This window comes from Pyrus communis, chromosome 4, assembly GCF_963583255.1.
Source record: "Pyrus communis chromosome 4, drPyrComm1.1, whole genome shotgun sequence".
NCBI classification, from domain to species: Eukaryota; Viridiplantae; Streptophyta; class Magnoliopsida; order Rosales; family Rosaceae; genus Pyrus; species Pyrus communis.
Window position 1 is genome coordinate 11,997,408 of NC_084806.1, and position 17,218 is coordinate 12,014,625.

Sequence of the window (17,218 nt, forward strand, 5' to 3'; positions counted from 1 at the left end):
TGCTTATGGCTCACGCCTTGAACACCCGTAAGGTGGATTTGGCTGTTTAGCGAATTGTGAGCTGCTGTTTCGGAAAGCAAGAATGAGGAATTGCATCCATCCCCAGACACCAAAATTGCATTTCTCAAGTATTTTGAGGATGATAAAGATGTTGATGATGCTGAGAAATTTTGTGAGATTCTGAAGCGTCTAGGTTGTCTCAATTGCAGTGAGTATTATTTGCTGCTTAAGACTTACATAGCTGCAAGAAAATCAGATCCTGAGATGCACCAAGGATGGGACATCCGGTGAATTTTTTCTTTGAGTTCATAAAATAATTAAAATAAAATAAAAACTCATAAATCAATTCATACTTTAGTTGGAAGATCAAAAACTTTAAAATCACTATCTATTTATCAAAAAGAGCTTATTTTCTCTATAAGAGCATATTATGATTTTAGCCAGAATAGGACACAAGAGAAATATTGCATAATCGTAAGGTTTGATTATTGAATGTGGGTTTATTGATACATTTTAGTTTTCTTGTTAATTTTATCTTATACTTTATGATAATTGTGCAATAGGATAAAAAAGACACTTCACATTTAAAATTTAAGTTGAGTGTAGAAAGAGGTTATATAAGTTCAAATAAAATTTCCCATGCACTTTTCAGAAAGCTTCTTCAAATGATTTAAAAAAAAAAAAAATTTGAATTAGTACTGCGACATCATATATACTAAAACTGAGTTTCCCCTGGCACTGTTTATCACCAGTGTCCGAACAGATTTGCCCTCGGTTTTTCTGAGAGTGTTCTTTTGGCTTTTCTACAGTAGAAAGTCTGTTTCACCCTTTTTGGCCACATGTCTTTCATCTCTAGTCTCTCTATTTCGTCTGTTTCTTCTATTCCGCTTTACTTTTGCTTCACCTCTGTTTTTGCCATCTTGCTTTCGCTCTTTGTCTTTCTCGAATTCTGTGCTCTCAATTCTTCAGTCCTTATTTCACAAAATATTGATCGAAGAGATCCTGATATTTGTTTTTGGGAGTTTTTTTGGTGAAGCTGTGTTTCTTTGTGAAGTTAGCTATAAAGCTAGGGTTCTGGGAGTTTTTTTGGGAAACATAAAATTCGTTTATAGAGTTCTTAAATTTACAATTGGCAAGCCAAAACCTCATAGTGTTTGTTTATTTTGTCGTTTGGGGTTTTGCCGTTGTCGTTTGATTTCTACCCAATTTGTGGGTCTGTGTGGGAGCAGCCTGTCTTCAAATCGTGGTGAAACAAATTTTATCAAACTTAGGTAGATTTTATAATAGTTGTATTTGAGTTTTTATTTTCGATTTTTGTTACTTTAGACCAAACCCTAACTGTTTGGTTTTGGGATCAGTTGCACTTTTTTGTTATCTCAGTTCATAAATCTCTAATTTGGCGAGGCTTGGAACACTGCTGATAATTTTTTGGGTGTGTTATCTCTGCTTCTGTTTATCCCAATTTTAATATGTAATTTTTTGGGTGTGTTATCTCTGCTTATGTTTATCCCAATTTTAATATGTATTTGGAATTATTGGATTAAAAGGGGTTTGTGATTTGTGAAAACAGATGAGTCAAATGACTCCAATTTTGTAAAGTTTTCTGGTTTTGGTTTCTATCGAAAACAGGAAAACTAACACTATGTTTGGATGGAGAATTTATAAATAAATTTTCATAGAATTCTAAATGACGGGAATTACAATTCCCAGTAATTGAAATTTCATTGTTTGGATGTTGGATACGTGGAAATTGCAAAATGAAGGGAATTACAAATTTCATTGTTTGGATATTCCCTAGAATTTGTCTTTCATAGAAGAATACAAATTTGAAAAAAGAAAAATGTTAAACTGGTAACAAAGTCATCAATGATAAAGGTCATCAAACCCCCAAGATTGGGGCTGCCAAACCCGCACTAAAGGGAAAACTGTCTAACTTTTCTAGCAATTAAGAACTCATCAAAGGTTTGCAATAATATTTCATTGGAAAAAATGTCTGCAATAATATGATAAGAGTTAATTAGCAGGGAATACATTAGCCTTAGCCACAAAAATATTTCTATTCTACAACCAACCGCTTCATTGCTACATGCTATATTTACATATGCTATTCAAAGACATACTACTCTTCTAAGTAAATACTTATCCTGGCACCCTAGACAAGCTTTAGAACATAAAATTCTTCAAACATTACTGTTATATGCAGAATAGAAGAAAACCTTGACACTGTGGTGCACTGACTAGACATCACAACATTTTTATTTTCCTCAAGAGTTACCATTATACAAACTTCCACACACACACACACACACACACACACACACACACACAAAGTATTCTATTAAAAACAGAAGTTCAACTTTCTACCCTGAGATATATTGTAATCAAGTGACCAGGAAGTAGGACTTCATGATTTGGTAAGGAATCTAAAGACGCACAAAGTGTGAGAAATGATCCAAACATCAAACAGCTATGGATAAGAGTTGATTGAATTAGGAAAACCCCTGTAAAGCACACTTGCAAATGTCAACCAACATTCATGACATGCAGGACTTTTATTCTAACTAATGTCTTACTGAAAAACACTAAAATGAGAAACATAATGAAAACAATCTTATGCGCCTCGTGAAGTAAGCAATAATACCATATTCTTTTCTTCTCAATTAGGAGTGTTTTCAACATAAGAAATTGCTTGTCATTTTTTATCAACAAAGCACATGCTTTGATTTGTTCTTCTTTGCTGAGATCTGGTATTGCATTTACTTCATCATAAACCTCTGTTGGATCAAGTTTCTTTGTGTATGCAGAAATATAGTCTTGAAAGGATGAAGCCATCTTGGCAAGTGAATCTGCAATCACATCTTTAGGGGTGGTTGATTTTCTTTTTGTATGAGGCATATCCACAAAACTTGCTGCCCTTCTCTTGCTTTGAGTCTTTTGACCATTGGCTGAACTAGGTGAAATCTCGTTAATAATTTCAATATCTTCTAAACCTTGTGCATCACCAACCAAATCTATATGATCAGGTTCATTATGTGGAAGAGTCATAATCTCAACGGCTTCTACACCTGTTTTAGCACCCTCACCCGTGGCTTTATCTTTGCCACATAAATCCACTATATCATCCCAGTTTGGAATGACTTTCCAACAAAAACTTTTAGCACCAGCATGTGACTACCAATCAAAACATAAAATATCAAAAAGCAAAACATAAGTATAAGAACAATTAAAATAATTTCACACACAAAAGAAAAATAATGAATTTGTTACCTTCACGTACTCTTGCCAGACTGGGTCTTCATCTACACTAATCATCTTTTTGATTGCATCCCAATTAAATCCACTTTGACTTAGTATATCACTCACTATTGCATAAAACTTTTTTCAAGACTTCACACGGTTTCAAATATTATCATCAATTATATGAATATCAAATTGAGCAGATAATATGGCTGCAGCAAAATTATAAGCAGTTGTCTTCCAACCACCATTTCCTTTGTTTCCCAATCTTCGTTCTTCACGAAGAATGTCAGCCAACGCACGTTCCATATCTACATTCCATCTAAAATAATTATTTTCCTCTCCTTCATTTTCAATTTATTGGTTCTCTTTCTTTCTCCTTGGTTTTTGTTTGCATATTGGTTTTTTATCGGATCCTTCCATTGCTCCTAACATAAAAAATATATTATTGAGACATTAAGTTACTCATAGACACATTCATAGTAACAATCCGAGTATCAACTCATATTTATACATTCATAATTATATGGAACTAAGCTACAAAAACTTGAGTATAGTTGGTTGAAATAGACATACACTAAATGATAACATAATGGACATAGCATCACGCACATTATCTTTTTTAAAAAATAGCATTATAAATCAAACAGAACATGTTCAAGAAACACATAAAGCCATAGTATTCATATGAAATCCAAATTCACTAGATACACCTATAAGGGTGGAGTAGTATATCGAATCTTTTTCACTAGATACATGTTCAAGAAACACATAAAGCCATACAATATACATCACTAAATACACCTATAAAGGTGGAGTAGTATATCGAACCTTCACTTGCAGAGAGGGGAAATTATGTGTTTCTGATAGGGTACTAAGAACTGGGATTTACATATAAAATGTAGAAACATATCTCAGTATTTTCCGAATAACAGAGAATTATCCTGCGTTCTTATAAGTCACATAGAGCAAGCTAAATCTGCACCCAAAAATCAACTCTTTCTAATAAATTGCAGTTCAGATTTCACAAAGAAATAGAATTGGTAATTTGGCAGGACTCCACACGCAACTTAACATGATAGAAACATAAAAATTTCATTTTTTTTTTCTTGATGAACATGAGTTAAAAACACAGATTCTAAAAAAGCCATCAGGTAGAAGAACAAACAGAAGAATTTGAACTATTTTTACTAGAACATGTTCAAGAAACACATAAAGCCATACAATATACATCACTAGATACACCTATAAGGGTGGAGTAGTATATCGAACCTTTTTCAGTAGAACATGTTCATGAAACACATAAAGCCGTAGTATTCATAATTATATGGAACTAAGCCATAGTATTCATAATTATATGGAACTAAGCTATAAAAACTTGAGTATAGTTGGTTGACATAGGCATACACTAAATCATAACATAATGGACATAGCTGCATGCACATTATCTTTTTTTAAAAATAGCATTATAAATCAAAGAGAGCATGTTCAAGAAACACATAAAGCCATAGTATTCATATGAAATCCAAATTCACTATGACAATACAAACTAAAAGCAACTATTTTTCCATTAGGAATTATTGGCAGCTCTTTGAGCTTGATGATCGTGGAATATCTACAATGCCAATGTATCACGAAATGCTGTCAATTCAATTGTAGCTTGAATAGATGTAATCCCATCAGAGTTATTTTCATTTTCCTCTCTTGTTGAACGATTTAACAACTCTGAGTCGACAGATGCTAAAAATTGTAAATCTTGAGCTTCTAAAACTGGATCAGTAGCTTGCTCGATTCTAATAAAATTATGTAAGACACAACACGCATTTATAATCCTAACTTGTGTTTTAATGTCGAAAAATGATGGTGCGCGTAATATGCTCCATCTCTTTTTTAACAATCCAAATGCCCTCTCAATAACATTCCTTGCCCTTGAATGATGCAAATTATATAGTTCTTTGTAGTTCTCAAGTTGACGGTTTCCAACCCATCTTTCAAGTGATATCTAGTTCCACAGTAAGGTGCTAAAAACCCCTGGTCCATTAGTATAGCCAGCGTCCACAAGATAATACTTATCTACAATAAAAAATTTAGAGAACAAATTTAGATATATTTTAAAGTTTTTTTTTTCTAATATAGAGCTAATTGGTATCATACATTACCATTTGGAACATGAAACCGGTTACTCCTATGTAAAGCATCACGCAAAACATGAGCATCAAATGCAGAGCCTTCCCATCCAATTAACACATAAAAAAATCTTAAATCTGGACCACAAACTCCTAACATATTAGTGGATATATCACCCTTTCCATCTCGATATCTTGGTCTTTCCTCAACCGTTATTGTTACTAGTATGAGAGTTCCATCAAGTGCTCCAAGACAATTCTAAATAAAAATGTCATACAAATGAAGAAAAAAAAAGATAAGTCTAAAAAGCTAATGAAGATATCAAACGAAGACATATTTTTTTGGTATAGTTGTTGATTGATTACCTCAAACCACTGTCACTTCTCTCTTTTAGAATTGCCAATAACACATGGCTGATATTTCACTTATTCTTGACTTATTTTCATCATTGCAAGCAACACATTGTGAAATTGCCAACTAATTGTTTCCTTGGAACGATAATAATGAAAACCGATGACTTTAAACTTCAAGTTGTGTGTCACATCCCGGCCCAGGCCCCCACCACATTCCAGGCTCGACTCCACCATAACACGATATTGTCTGCTTTGGGCCCTGACCACGCCATCACGGTTTTGTTTCTGGGAACTCACACGAGAACTTCCCAGTGAATCACCCATCCTAGGATTGATCTCGCGCGAACTCGCTTAACTTCGGAGTTCCTACGAAACCCAAAGCCAGTGAGCTCCCAAAAGGCCTCGTGCTAAGTTGAGATGAGAATATACATATAAGGCTTACATGATCCACTTCCCTAGGTGATGTAGGATGTTACAATCCACCCTCCTTAGAGGCCCGACGTCCTCGTCGGTACACCACGGACAAGGTTAGGTTCTGATACCAAATTGTCACATCCCGGCCCGGGCCCCTACCACATCCTGGGCCCGACTCCACCGTAACACGATATTGTCCGCTTTGGGCCCTAACCATGCCTTTACGGTTTTGTTTCTGGGAACTCACACGAAACTTCCCAGTGGGTCACCCATATTAGGATTGCTCTCGCGCGAACTCGCTTAATATTGGAGTTCCTACGTAACCCAACGCCAGTGAGCTCCCAAAAGGCCTCGTGCTAGGTATAGATAGGAATATACATATAAGGCTTACATGATCCACTCCCCTGGGTGATGTGGGATGTTACATTGTGGGCAAGTATATTAAAAAAAATTGCAACAGATTCTTCAATTGACATATTTCTCGTGCGAACTAATCCACCAATCCCTTGTAAAATTTCACATAACTGCTTCAATGCACTCTTGCTCACTCGTAATTGTTCAATACACGTTGAATCCTTTCCATCGAACAATCGGCCAAGGAAAGATTGCCTTTCTTGATCCCAATCATTTGAACTCGAGAAGAACACTCATACTATACCAATGCATGACCATGACAATAATATATATAATTGTACTGACAATAATTTTCCTTTTTTCCCTATTTTCCTCTTCATTTATAGCATGCTTTCGCTTTAACCTCATTAGCATGTCTACAATATGAGTATTTTCCATATCTGTTTGAATGTATGAACAAAGATATATTGTGATATACAACAAATATTTATGGGATATGAGTATTTTCCATTGAAGTGAAGTAAATAATTCAGGGGAAGAACCACCTCCACCACCCCCCCCCCAAAAAAAAAAAAAAAAAAAAAAAACCACCACCACCATCACCAACAACCTTCCACCTTTCCCAGGTAAGGTTAATTACAGACCAAATAGACAATTCAATCAAAGACAAAAAAAACATAATAAGCACACTAAACATAAAACTATCAACAAAATTAACAATTCTATAATGAGTGCCATATTCAGTCTGCATAATTTGAAGAGTGAGGAATATTTTGATAATGTTCAATCTTGATCCTTGATCTGCTTAACGATTCCTTATGCATATAGTTAGATATCTTGTATTCTGAGGTACCTCTTGCATTAAAACGTAGTGGGAGAAAACAAAAATGAAAAAGGACAAGTATATATATAGACGATAGATATATGAATATGTTTGATTATAGAAGCAATATGCTGGCCTTTGGAATGTTTATGCTTGGGGATCAATAGTAATGCATTTTCTATGTGAAAATGCATGTAACAGGAAAGACTACTTGAAATGATGGAATGAAACCAGAAATACATAATGCTTACAGTAAGATCGCACCCAAAAACTAAAAATAATTCAAGAAAGAAGAGAGTAGAGACGCTGACCTAGAACAAAGGAAGAAGAAGACTGCACGAGCGAAAATCCCTTCAAAGATTGGAGAGTTAACAGAGTGAAGATCATGCAGCCCTTTTATTGTGAACATCCCAGTTTAGCGCCCTAATCCTGAAATTTGGCGCGCACAAAATCTCCCCGCAAATGAATTTGGGATTCTCATCGTTGTTAGAATTGTGAAATATTACCTCTTTAGGGGGAAATTAAACTCAGAAATCTTCAACCCCAATTTCCACTTTTTTTCCTCGTAGAAATTGCCGTTTCTCGTGCTGCAAGGTTCCCAAATGAGGGAAAATTGCTTTCCCATCCTAAATTCCCTAGTTTAAGTGAAATTCTGTTTTATTTTACCATATCCAAACGGAGTGTTATTTGTTATTTTTTTCATTAAAAATAAAGTTTTTTTGGACTTTTCGTTAGTTTTCTTTAAAATTAAATCTGATCACTTAGTACTAGATCTAGTAATATTTCTCTTCACTTGTAAAAGATATGTCTTAAGTTCGATTCTCGCAAAAGATAAATTTGAACCACATTATTGTTAACCCATTAGTATAGATAATATTGTTTGTAATTTAAAAAAAAAAAAAAAAAAAAATCTAGAGAGAGATTTTTACTCCAAAGAAATACAAGATTCCAAAGTGCGTTAAACGGCGGATTGGATTGTTTGTTGCTGGCCTTGCATTACATCGCCAAATTACAAAATATAAAAAGCTCCTCGCTTTCGGTTTGGGGTTAAACTTGGCATGCTCCTTACGCTTTCTTCCTCCCAAACCCTAATCACTTCGCGTACGATCGCATCCAACCGTGTGATCAGATCGCCATCGCTGCCGATCAGGTCATTGCTCTTATATTTCACGATTGCGATTGTTCTCGACGTCGTCGTTTTGTAGTTGTAAGGTTTTCATCGTTTCAATCTGCCAATTTCTGTGCATTCGGACATCCATAGACTATAGTTGGTTAATTATTCGGTTTGAGGTTCAAATTACTTTACTTTCTTCTTTGATCTGCTTTCATTTATCGTTTTTTTAATTGAATTTGTTTAATTTTAAGGGCAGAGCCATAGGAGGATCTGAAATTTATAGGTTATTCAATTTTGTATTTATTTCACGTATCTATGGTTACATGCATGTTGAGAGATAATTTGGAAGTAGGTGAATCGTAAATTCTGTTTGCTGGGTGTCAGGGATTTAATTGAGGTTTCAAAATTGGAAATTGGTTGAATTTAGAAGCAGGTTGGTTCTTGTGATAATTTAGAGGTTCTTATGTTTTTGAGTTGTTGATTATATGAATTTAGATAGGTTTCGATCGAGTAGAACCATCAAAAATGCATTACGATAACATACTTTTTCTTGTGATTTTGTTAAAGCAATGTTTAACCAGTGTATATTTTTCGTAATCTTCCATGCGTTGTTTGGTTTTTGTTAAATTTAGTTTTGCAGTTTCTCAGGACTTTTCTCTGTTGGTTTGTTCACTTTTTTATTTGTTGTTTTTAACTTGGCAGGAGTAATGTCTTTTGCACGTAACTATCGCTCACAAGGGGGCACCACTGGTGAAGAGTATTGGCCCACCTTTGGTAGAAATGACTTCAAAAACGTCCACAACTTCAACCACCGGAACAACAACAACTGGAACAGGAGCAGGACCAGTAGCTTTGCTAAGAATTATAACAATTTCCCCAATTTCCAGAATTACGTGGGTGGTTATAAGGAGTACGCTGATAATTCTAATTATTTCAATCCTGAAAGTGCACCATCGTTTAAGAGGAGAAAATTTTCAGATTCTACTTGGGGTGATGGTGGGAGACATTATCTGCCACCCAACACATATGAGTTTGTCTCGTCTACCTGCAATAATTATCTTCCTTATGCAAGATCACCCAACACATATGAGTTTGTCTTGTCTGCCTGCAATAATTATCTTCCTTATGCAAGATCCAACGGTGATGCCTCTGCATCTACTACTGGTAAACGTGACCGCTCAAAATTAGATGAGGATGAACTGCCCTTTATGTCAAGGGATGAGATAGAGAGATGCTCCCCGTCTAGAAAAGATGGTATAGATTCAGTACGTGAAGCACACTTGCGCTACTCATATTGTTCTTACCTTCAGAATCTTGGATTGCGGCTTGACTTGTAAGCTTCTTTCTTTTCTAGGTGTATCTTTGTTATGTTTTCATTTTACATTCGTTTCCTTGCATTGTTGAACTGGTTTTGTCCAGAACTAGTTGTTATGGTATTTTTAACACTTTGCTAGTTGACTTTCAGTTTCAATGTTTTCTTCTCTTTTTTAAGAATTATGTAATTTACGAACTGAATCATGTCTCTTCCAGGCCCCAGACTACTGTCGCTACAGCAATGGTTCTCTGCCATCGGTTTTTCGCCCGGCGATCACACGCTTGCCATGATAGATTTGTGAGTATAGAACTTATTTTTAAATTCATAGCATCTTTTGATGTTATTAAGGTTTCTTTTATCTTAGATACCATAAATTTACTTTCTCATATGATCAGTATTTTAGCATTTAAGATAATCAATCATTTGTTGTGTTCAAAGTCTTTTCCCTTTTATTTTTATGTTTTCTTAATATAACTCATTAACGTATGTTTCTTTTCTCCATAACGTGCTGTTTTTAAATTTCCTACAGCTTTATGTATTATGTTTGTTGTTGGTTTACTCTGTCACTCAATCTGGTAATAATATTTATGACTATTTCGTTTCTTTTCCAGTTGATTGCTACTGCCACTCTTTTCCTAGCTGCAAAGTCCGAGGAGACACCACGCCCTTTGAATACTGTGTTGAGAATGTCTTCTGAGATTTTCCATAAGCAGGATATCAGTTTCTTGTCCTATATGCTCCCCATTGTGAGTGTCTTTACTGTTCTTCTGACCCTCTATGATATGATCTGTTCTCTTCAAAACATTCAGAATTAATACAATCTTCATACAGTTTAACTGTCAATATAAACATTATTACATAATCAAATGCCATAACGTTTTTCTTTTCGTTTACGTGAAAAAAACCATTGCATAGCCTTTTTTTTTTTTTAATTTTTAAATTCAGATGACTTTTCCTGCGTCCGATATTTTTTTCCTATTTCATGCTATTCAGTACGTCATGTAGAGCATGAAACAAACCTTTTAAGATTTTTCCTTTCACTGGACACTTTCTAGCATTCTGACATATGTTGGTTGTTAAACAGGACTGGTTTGAGCAGTATCGGGAACGGGTGACTGAGGCTGAGCAAATGATACTGACCACTCTAAATTTTGAACTTGGTGTGCAGCATCCATATGCACCACTTACGTCTATTCTTAACAAATTAGGTCTCTCACAAACTGTTCTGGTGAATCTGTCCTTAAGCTTGGTCAGTGAAGGGTAAGCTCATCAATCTGAGATTTCAGCATTTTGCCTACATTTCACTGAATCTTTGTACTTGATCATTATCGACATGTTTGTCTTGCTTTTTTATACTCAGTTTACCTTGCATGCCTTCCTGAAAATTGTGTTATTAGTAAGATTCACTGTGGCTGTTAAAGGGGGGGTATCATCAGAATTTCAGATTTTGTTGATGTTTGGGCATGGCTATGGCTGCGGCAGAGGATAAACACTGGTTTTCTTCCTGTTCTCCAAAACTCTGATGCTTGATGCCTGTCTTTGTAATTTTCTTGTTTACAGTATCTACTCTAGTAGTATTTTGAAATATTAATTCTTTTGGCATGCATATAATTGCAGGATCTACACAAGATTAGAGTTGATCGCCTGTATGATATTCTTAGCTGGCGGATTGATTTGCTGTTCATGGAACTTTTGTTTTACTTCTGAAGTTGAACTGCCGATATTTTGTGGATGAATTTACCATAATATTCCTCCATCTTGGTCATTGGCTGTTGAATATAGCCAATTAGCCTCATTAGCCATTTTCACATCTTCAACTTACTGGTGGAGTTTATTAAGAAAGTGTCCTGTCCTGCTTGCAAAAATACAGTTTGTAAGACAGGCTTTTTGTGTGCTTGGTTTTGGAGGAAAACCATTGACTAGGCTAGGATTTTCATATTGTGATTGGTAGTCCTTCCTGTCCCCATTGCCGTTTTATGAATCCTCCAATGACTTTTTCTAGTTCCTGCTAACAACGAGGGGTTGACCAGATATCTAGGAGTTGCTTTAGGTTTAAAAGTATGATATATCAGTTTTGAGTATCAGGGCTTGCAGTCTGATTTCAGTTTTGACCAAACTCTTTCTGATGGAAGTTTAAACCCTGGCCCAAAATGTTGCAAATTGTCGTAGTACTGTGGTCACTGACGCTTGAGTCTCAGGAGCTTGTGTAGGTATTTGCCTGACATAGATGTCTTGAAAGTTTTCGGTGTTGTATCTGTTTTTCCATTACAGAATGGAATGGGAGACATTAGCATTTTGTATAGTACCTGCCGTTCATCCACCCCGTCTCCCTAAAGAAAAAAAGGAGAGAGATTTAATGCAACATGTCTGAAATGAAAATGACGGAAATTGGCACTGACAGTCCTCATTAATTGGCATTGAGATGCAACTTATTTTCCAAGATGGGGGAATAGGAGCTCAGGAAATATAACAAAATTTTGAAAGTCATTTGAATGCTCTATCATTTTACATGATTTTCGTATCATAATCTTTTTGGTTTAACATATATTTCTCAGGTAATGATTTGTCTGGATCTAGAACCTGCCCAGATATTTATCTGGGTCAAAACCTTGACTCAGAACTATTTGCTTCCATATACTTGGTATCAGATAATGTCAATTTTCTAGTCCCAACTCCCGTGTAAGTGTTTTTACAGTTTTTAATAAATTTGAGGCCACTTCACAGTTAGTGTGTGCTATTTTTGCTTTAAAAATGTATTTTATCTTCTCTGAGTTTTCTCAATTTTAAACTTTATTTGAACATTTGTTCAAGCGATGGATTTTGTTAGTTATTTGTTCTGAAAAAACAGAAGGAAAAAAAGGTTTTCTTGAATATTCTTTGTCAAAATTTGTTATTTTTGTGAAATATGTTTTATATATTGTAACCGTATCTTCATTTATTTGTAATGATCAGTTTGATCTTAATGCCATTATTGTTGTTATTTGTGATGAATAATTTATTATTTTTATTACTGGCACTATGGACTCCTAGTCCTTCTGTTAGACGACTTTGTTTTACACAGAAGTATACAGCGGAATATTGCCTCACCAGCTAAATAAATAAATAAATCATATATGAGTGAAGGAGATATTGGCATAGACTTTTTATATCCTTCTTGGTTACATCCAGGGATGTTTTTGGTGTGGGGGAAAGGCTACCCAAATCATGGTACAAGTGTTGTAATATTATGTTGCTAACTACAACCCGGAAATCTTTTGAAAAGAGTAAAGGAGTCCTAATAATTTAAGATACATGTACTTATGTTTTGAACGCTAGTGCTTTTCTGTTCTCCGTCTCATTATTTATTTATTCTGAAACCTTGCTGTTGATATAACTTCTGGCTAGGTGATTAAAAAGGTAAAATCACAGTGAGACTAGACTCCGGAGGAAACATGTTTTTCTCTATAAAGTACCCCAGAAGAATTGATGGCATCCATCCCTGTAGTTGCCTGAAAATTCCTACCATTGTTAGAATCCCGGGTTGTTGTAGGGGGCATTCGCCATTTTTTGTATTCCAAGGTCTCAGCAAAGTTTTGCTTCAGTAGTTGTTGATATGAGAAAAAGTATACGTATTATAACTCAGATGTGCATATGTATACTATCTGGAACAGACTATAGATGGCCATTCAGCTTCATATCATGCCTGCAACATGGGTGTGGTCGATGATTCTCGTCGGGAACTTAGTAGTTGGGTTATTGTGCATGCTCAATGAGCATCAATGCATGTGTGGCAAGTCTGTCCAGATCCAGCCATTGATCAGAAGATTGTGGATTTTCTTTCAGAAGTTTAATTGTTTGCAATGTCTTGTTTTTGCTTTCTAAAATGAATTATGTATTCGAGTAAAATAGCCGTGCAGCAGATTGGGGACTGGGAATTTTGGTGTCTCTAGATGGGGTGTATCATATTTGCTATAGTTTTGGTACTCTTATCAGCCATCCTGCAGAGATTGTGGAAAATATTCTGCCTGACTTGCTGCTTTTGTAGTTGGTAAGAAATTGACTTGTTATTTCATGCCTGATTTGATGTCGTTTTGCTACCAATTTTTTTATGCTATATGTTGCTGACGTACGTTCTATCAATGTGATGTGAAAAATATGCTACTTTGCACTGAGAATTGCCTGGTCTTTCTACTGTTGCCCCAGATGGTTTGGTTTGATGATGTGCCTTTCTGCCTCTCCTATCCCACGGTGGTGGTTCGGTCTCATACTTTCAGAAACTGATTTTGTTTTTTCATTTTATTTTTCAGGCTTCGGAGTTCTCTGTGGCTCCAGTTCAAACCGTATCATATTGCGGCAGGAGCTGCCTACCTTGCCGCAAAGTTTCTAAATTTGGATCTTGATTCTTATAAAAATATATGGCAGGAATTCCAAGCTACACCAGATATTCTTCAAGGTATGCATACATGCTTTTTTGTTATCACAGCTGAGGCCTAGCGAGCTGCATTTTCAATTGCGTATATCTAGTTTTAATTTGTGTTAATGGTTGATGCAGCCGTTGCTCAGCAGTTGATGGAACTCTTCTAGATGGATGGAGCATGTTGTTACGCTAGTTTCTGTGTAGAAAATTCGGATCGGGGAAAACATACTCGACTTTTGCAGAGGTATGGTGTGAGGAGACGAGGAGAAACGCCAAGATATGATATCGTTTCTCGCGACTGCTTTCCTCTTGAACCTCTTGCAGGCTTAAAAAGTGTAGTTTTTAAATGTTTTGTAACTTTTCGGAGTGGTAACGTACATATTAATGACAAAATCACTACAACGTTTTTCTGATATCTTGTGCTCTATGTTCTTATTTTATCTTTGTCGATTGTCGAAGGAGGTTTTAGACAACATAATGATATAACGGTTTGGGGCTCCAAATCCATCGGCCTCGGGTGAACGGAGAGATGCTCTCTTGTCACAAATTCAGTACGTGACAAACGTTTATTGTGAGAGGCTGCTGGACACGAGAATATTTCCAAGCATGACAGGAGTTACCTACCGACTACATGTTGCGAAAACATGAATGTTGGTAGGTTAGGGGATGGTAGAATGTTGCTTTCAAGCAATCTCCATATTCAAGAGTTGGAGATTACCTACCCTTCTTTTCATTTATTATGCTCCAGCGTTTGACATGTACCGAACGAATAAAACGCAAAATATGCCACGAAGAATTTGGCTGCCAAAAATTTCAGCGCACGCCAAACACTGATGCATACCATATCATTTTGTATCGGTCTCTCTTTTAAAATACATGCTATAAAAGAATTCATATAGTATAGTTGAAGCATGCTAAAATTCAGAAGGAATCCAACTTTAAATTTTACCGCTATCATGAAGCCATCCGGCAACGTAGAAGGCATAAAAAATCAGAACGGCCGACGGCCGGCACAAAATAAAAATACATTTCAAAATTCATATTTTTTCAACACAAAATTCAACATCTTATTTAGACTTGGCATTCATGTCGTGTTTTTTGTGTTCGTGTCGTTTTCATGACATACCCGATATCTTAACAGATCGTGTCATGTAACACCAGTTAAAGTCAACAGGTAATATGACCCGATCCGAAATTGATCCGTTAATATTATCAGGTAATATGACCCGACGGGTTACCTGTTGTGATAGCCCGTCTCGAAATTTTTGTATCGATGGCATGGGAATGACGTTTTTGCCCTTACTCGTTAATGATTGCGTTTGTGTGTGAATGGGCTACGTTTTGGGTCAATTGGGTTTCTTCCCACATATTTGGACCCAATGAGAGATTGGGTTTGGCTTTGGTGATTGGTAAAGCATACACACACACACACACGTGCACCATTTTATTCCTTTTCTGGTTCTGTCTCTCTCATCCTTCTCGACACTTCTTCCATTTTCACCATATTTGTACGGACAGCATCACACCTCACAATTTTGGCACGGATCGAGGTTCCAAATACCCTCTTCATGTTCCTTGTGACCTAACCAACATACTCATACCCTTGGTTTGGTTGGGAACCCTCAAAAACCCTTTGAATCCGTGGACTTCATTGATGGTACTGTTCACATGCTCGTGATCGTGGAAGTTTTATCGAGTTTTATGATCACAGGGATTCTTAAAACTTTCTCACCAAGCTCGGAGAGCAAGTTTGAAGGATTTCAAACGTCGGGATAGCAAGTTCTAAAGTTGGCTGGATTTTATGAGATTTCTCCGGCGAGATTCCGGCATTTTTGGTGCTTCAAAGTGGTATAAACCTCTTTCCCTTGTCCTAAGCTTCATTTTAACATAAATTTTGTGAAGTCTGGTTGAGAAATGAGTGAGAAAAGTGAGTTTGAAGATTTTCCAGAATCCGGCGCCGGATTCTGGTGACCTGAGGTAGGAGACGACGGAATATTCCGTCAAAGTTGACGGAATATTCCTAATGGAGACTATAGGCGTCAGGTTAAAGTTAACGGAATATTCTAGTTTTGACCGAATATTCCCTAACGGCGTTAGGGTCGTCCATGTGCCAGGCACGTGCCTACGCGTGAGGCTTCAAAAAATTTTTCTAAAAATATGGGGGTGTTCGTGGGATTGAGTAAGGCATGTTGGTATATTCAAACACTTCATTTTGACAATATATGAGAAGTTATTACCTAGTTTTGGTTATGTGCATTAAATTGACGTTTATATAGTTGTTTCGCATATAGGTGAGACCTATCTTGAGGACGAGCACAGTCACTCGAGGCTTGGGGGCTATGACCTTTCCACATACCAGTAAGTGGGCTTTTGGTTTTCAGTAAATATCTATATACTTGATTTTTCCCAGAAATTCATTTTAAATGAAAGTATGTTTTGAAGTACCATGCCAAGTATTCATATCTTTTAGACAGGCATTAATAGTTGCATATATTTACGGTTGACGCTGTGGACGCTCAGGTAAGTAATAGGTGAGTTATCGAATATTTATGTAAATTGAGGATTATGTGAGATGTTTAGAGAGCTCATTAACCTGCATCCCGGTGTTAGTGCTCCGCCAGAGTTGAAGGCCTAGCCTTCACATGATCGTTCACCTCTCGCACCACACACGCTCAACTTGGATCCAAGGCAGGTGCCAGCCTGTCGTACAGACCACTTTAGGTGATTCCGACTTGTAGGTGACTTGCGATACTTCACACAACCTTCACGTGATTGTAGCACTAAAGCGTATTTATTCACACCCAGCTTGTCGTACAGACCACTTTAGGTGGTTTCGACTCGTGTGCAGGCATATTGTCGATGAGATAGATGTATAGTTGCCGAGATGTGGATTTGAGCTCTAGATTCAGTTGTACAGGTCACGTTAGGCGACTCCGACTGATATATCATTTGTATTGATTTATATCACCTGGATTACATATTTCATATTGAGATATTTGGCATGGCATATTCATGATTAAAGCTTGTTGAGCATGGTTTTGAGATACGAATATATTCTATTTTCTGGGAAATTATACAAGTTTTA

At 36.3% G+C, this 17,218-nt stretch overlaps 1 protein-coding gene across 6 annotated transcripts; it reads left to right on the forward strand.

Moving 5' to 3' along the window:
- Positions 1 to 8,300: 8,300 nt before the first annotated feature.
- On the forward strand, positions 8,301 to 14,546 carry LOC137731317 (cyclin-T1-4-like). 6 transcript variants are annotated; one of them, XR_011068247.1, is made up of 7 exons: positions 8,301 to 8,520; positions 9,125 to 9,755; positions 9,953 to 10,034; positions 10,349 to 10,483; positions 10,822 to 10,997; positions 11,355 to 13,764; positions 14,024 to 14,162. XR_011068247.1 is itself a non-coding variant. In XM_068470417.1 (7 exons), exons 2-7 carry the CDS (start codon positions 9,130 to 9,132, stop codon positions 14,298 to 14,300), a joined length of 1,197 nt encoding a protein of 398 aa, XP_068326518.1. In that variant the 5' UTR covers positions 8,303 to 8,520; positions 9,125 to 9,129; the 3' UTR covers positions 14,301 to 14,546. The 6 variants fall into 6 exon arrangements, 5 of the variants coding, with proteins under 5 accessions (XP_068326521.1, XP_068326522.1, XP_068326518.1 ...); XM_068470417.1 differs by lacking the exon at positions 11,355 to 13,764 and adding an exon at positions 14,269 to 14,546 and having other exon boundaries at positions 8,303 to 8,520; positions 14,024 to 14,169; XM_068470418.1 differs by lacking the exon at positions 11,355 to 13,764 and adding an exon at positions 14,269 to 14,546 and having other exon boundaries at positions 8,303 to 8,515; positions 14,024 to 14,169.
- The last annotated feature ends 2,672 nt before the right edge of the window (positions 14,547 to 17,218 follow it).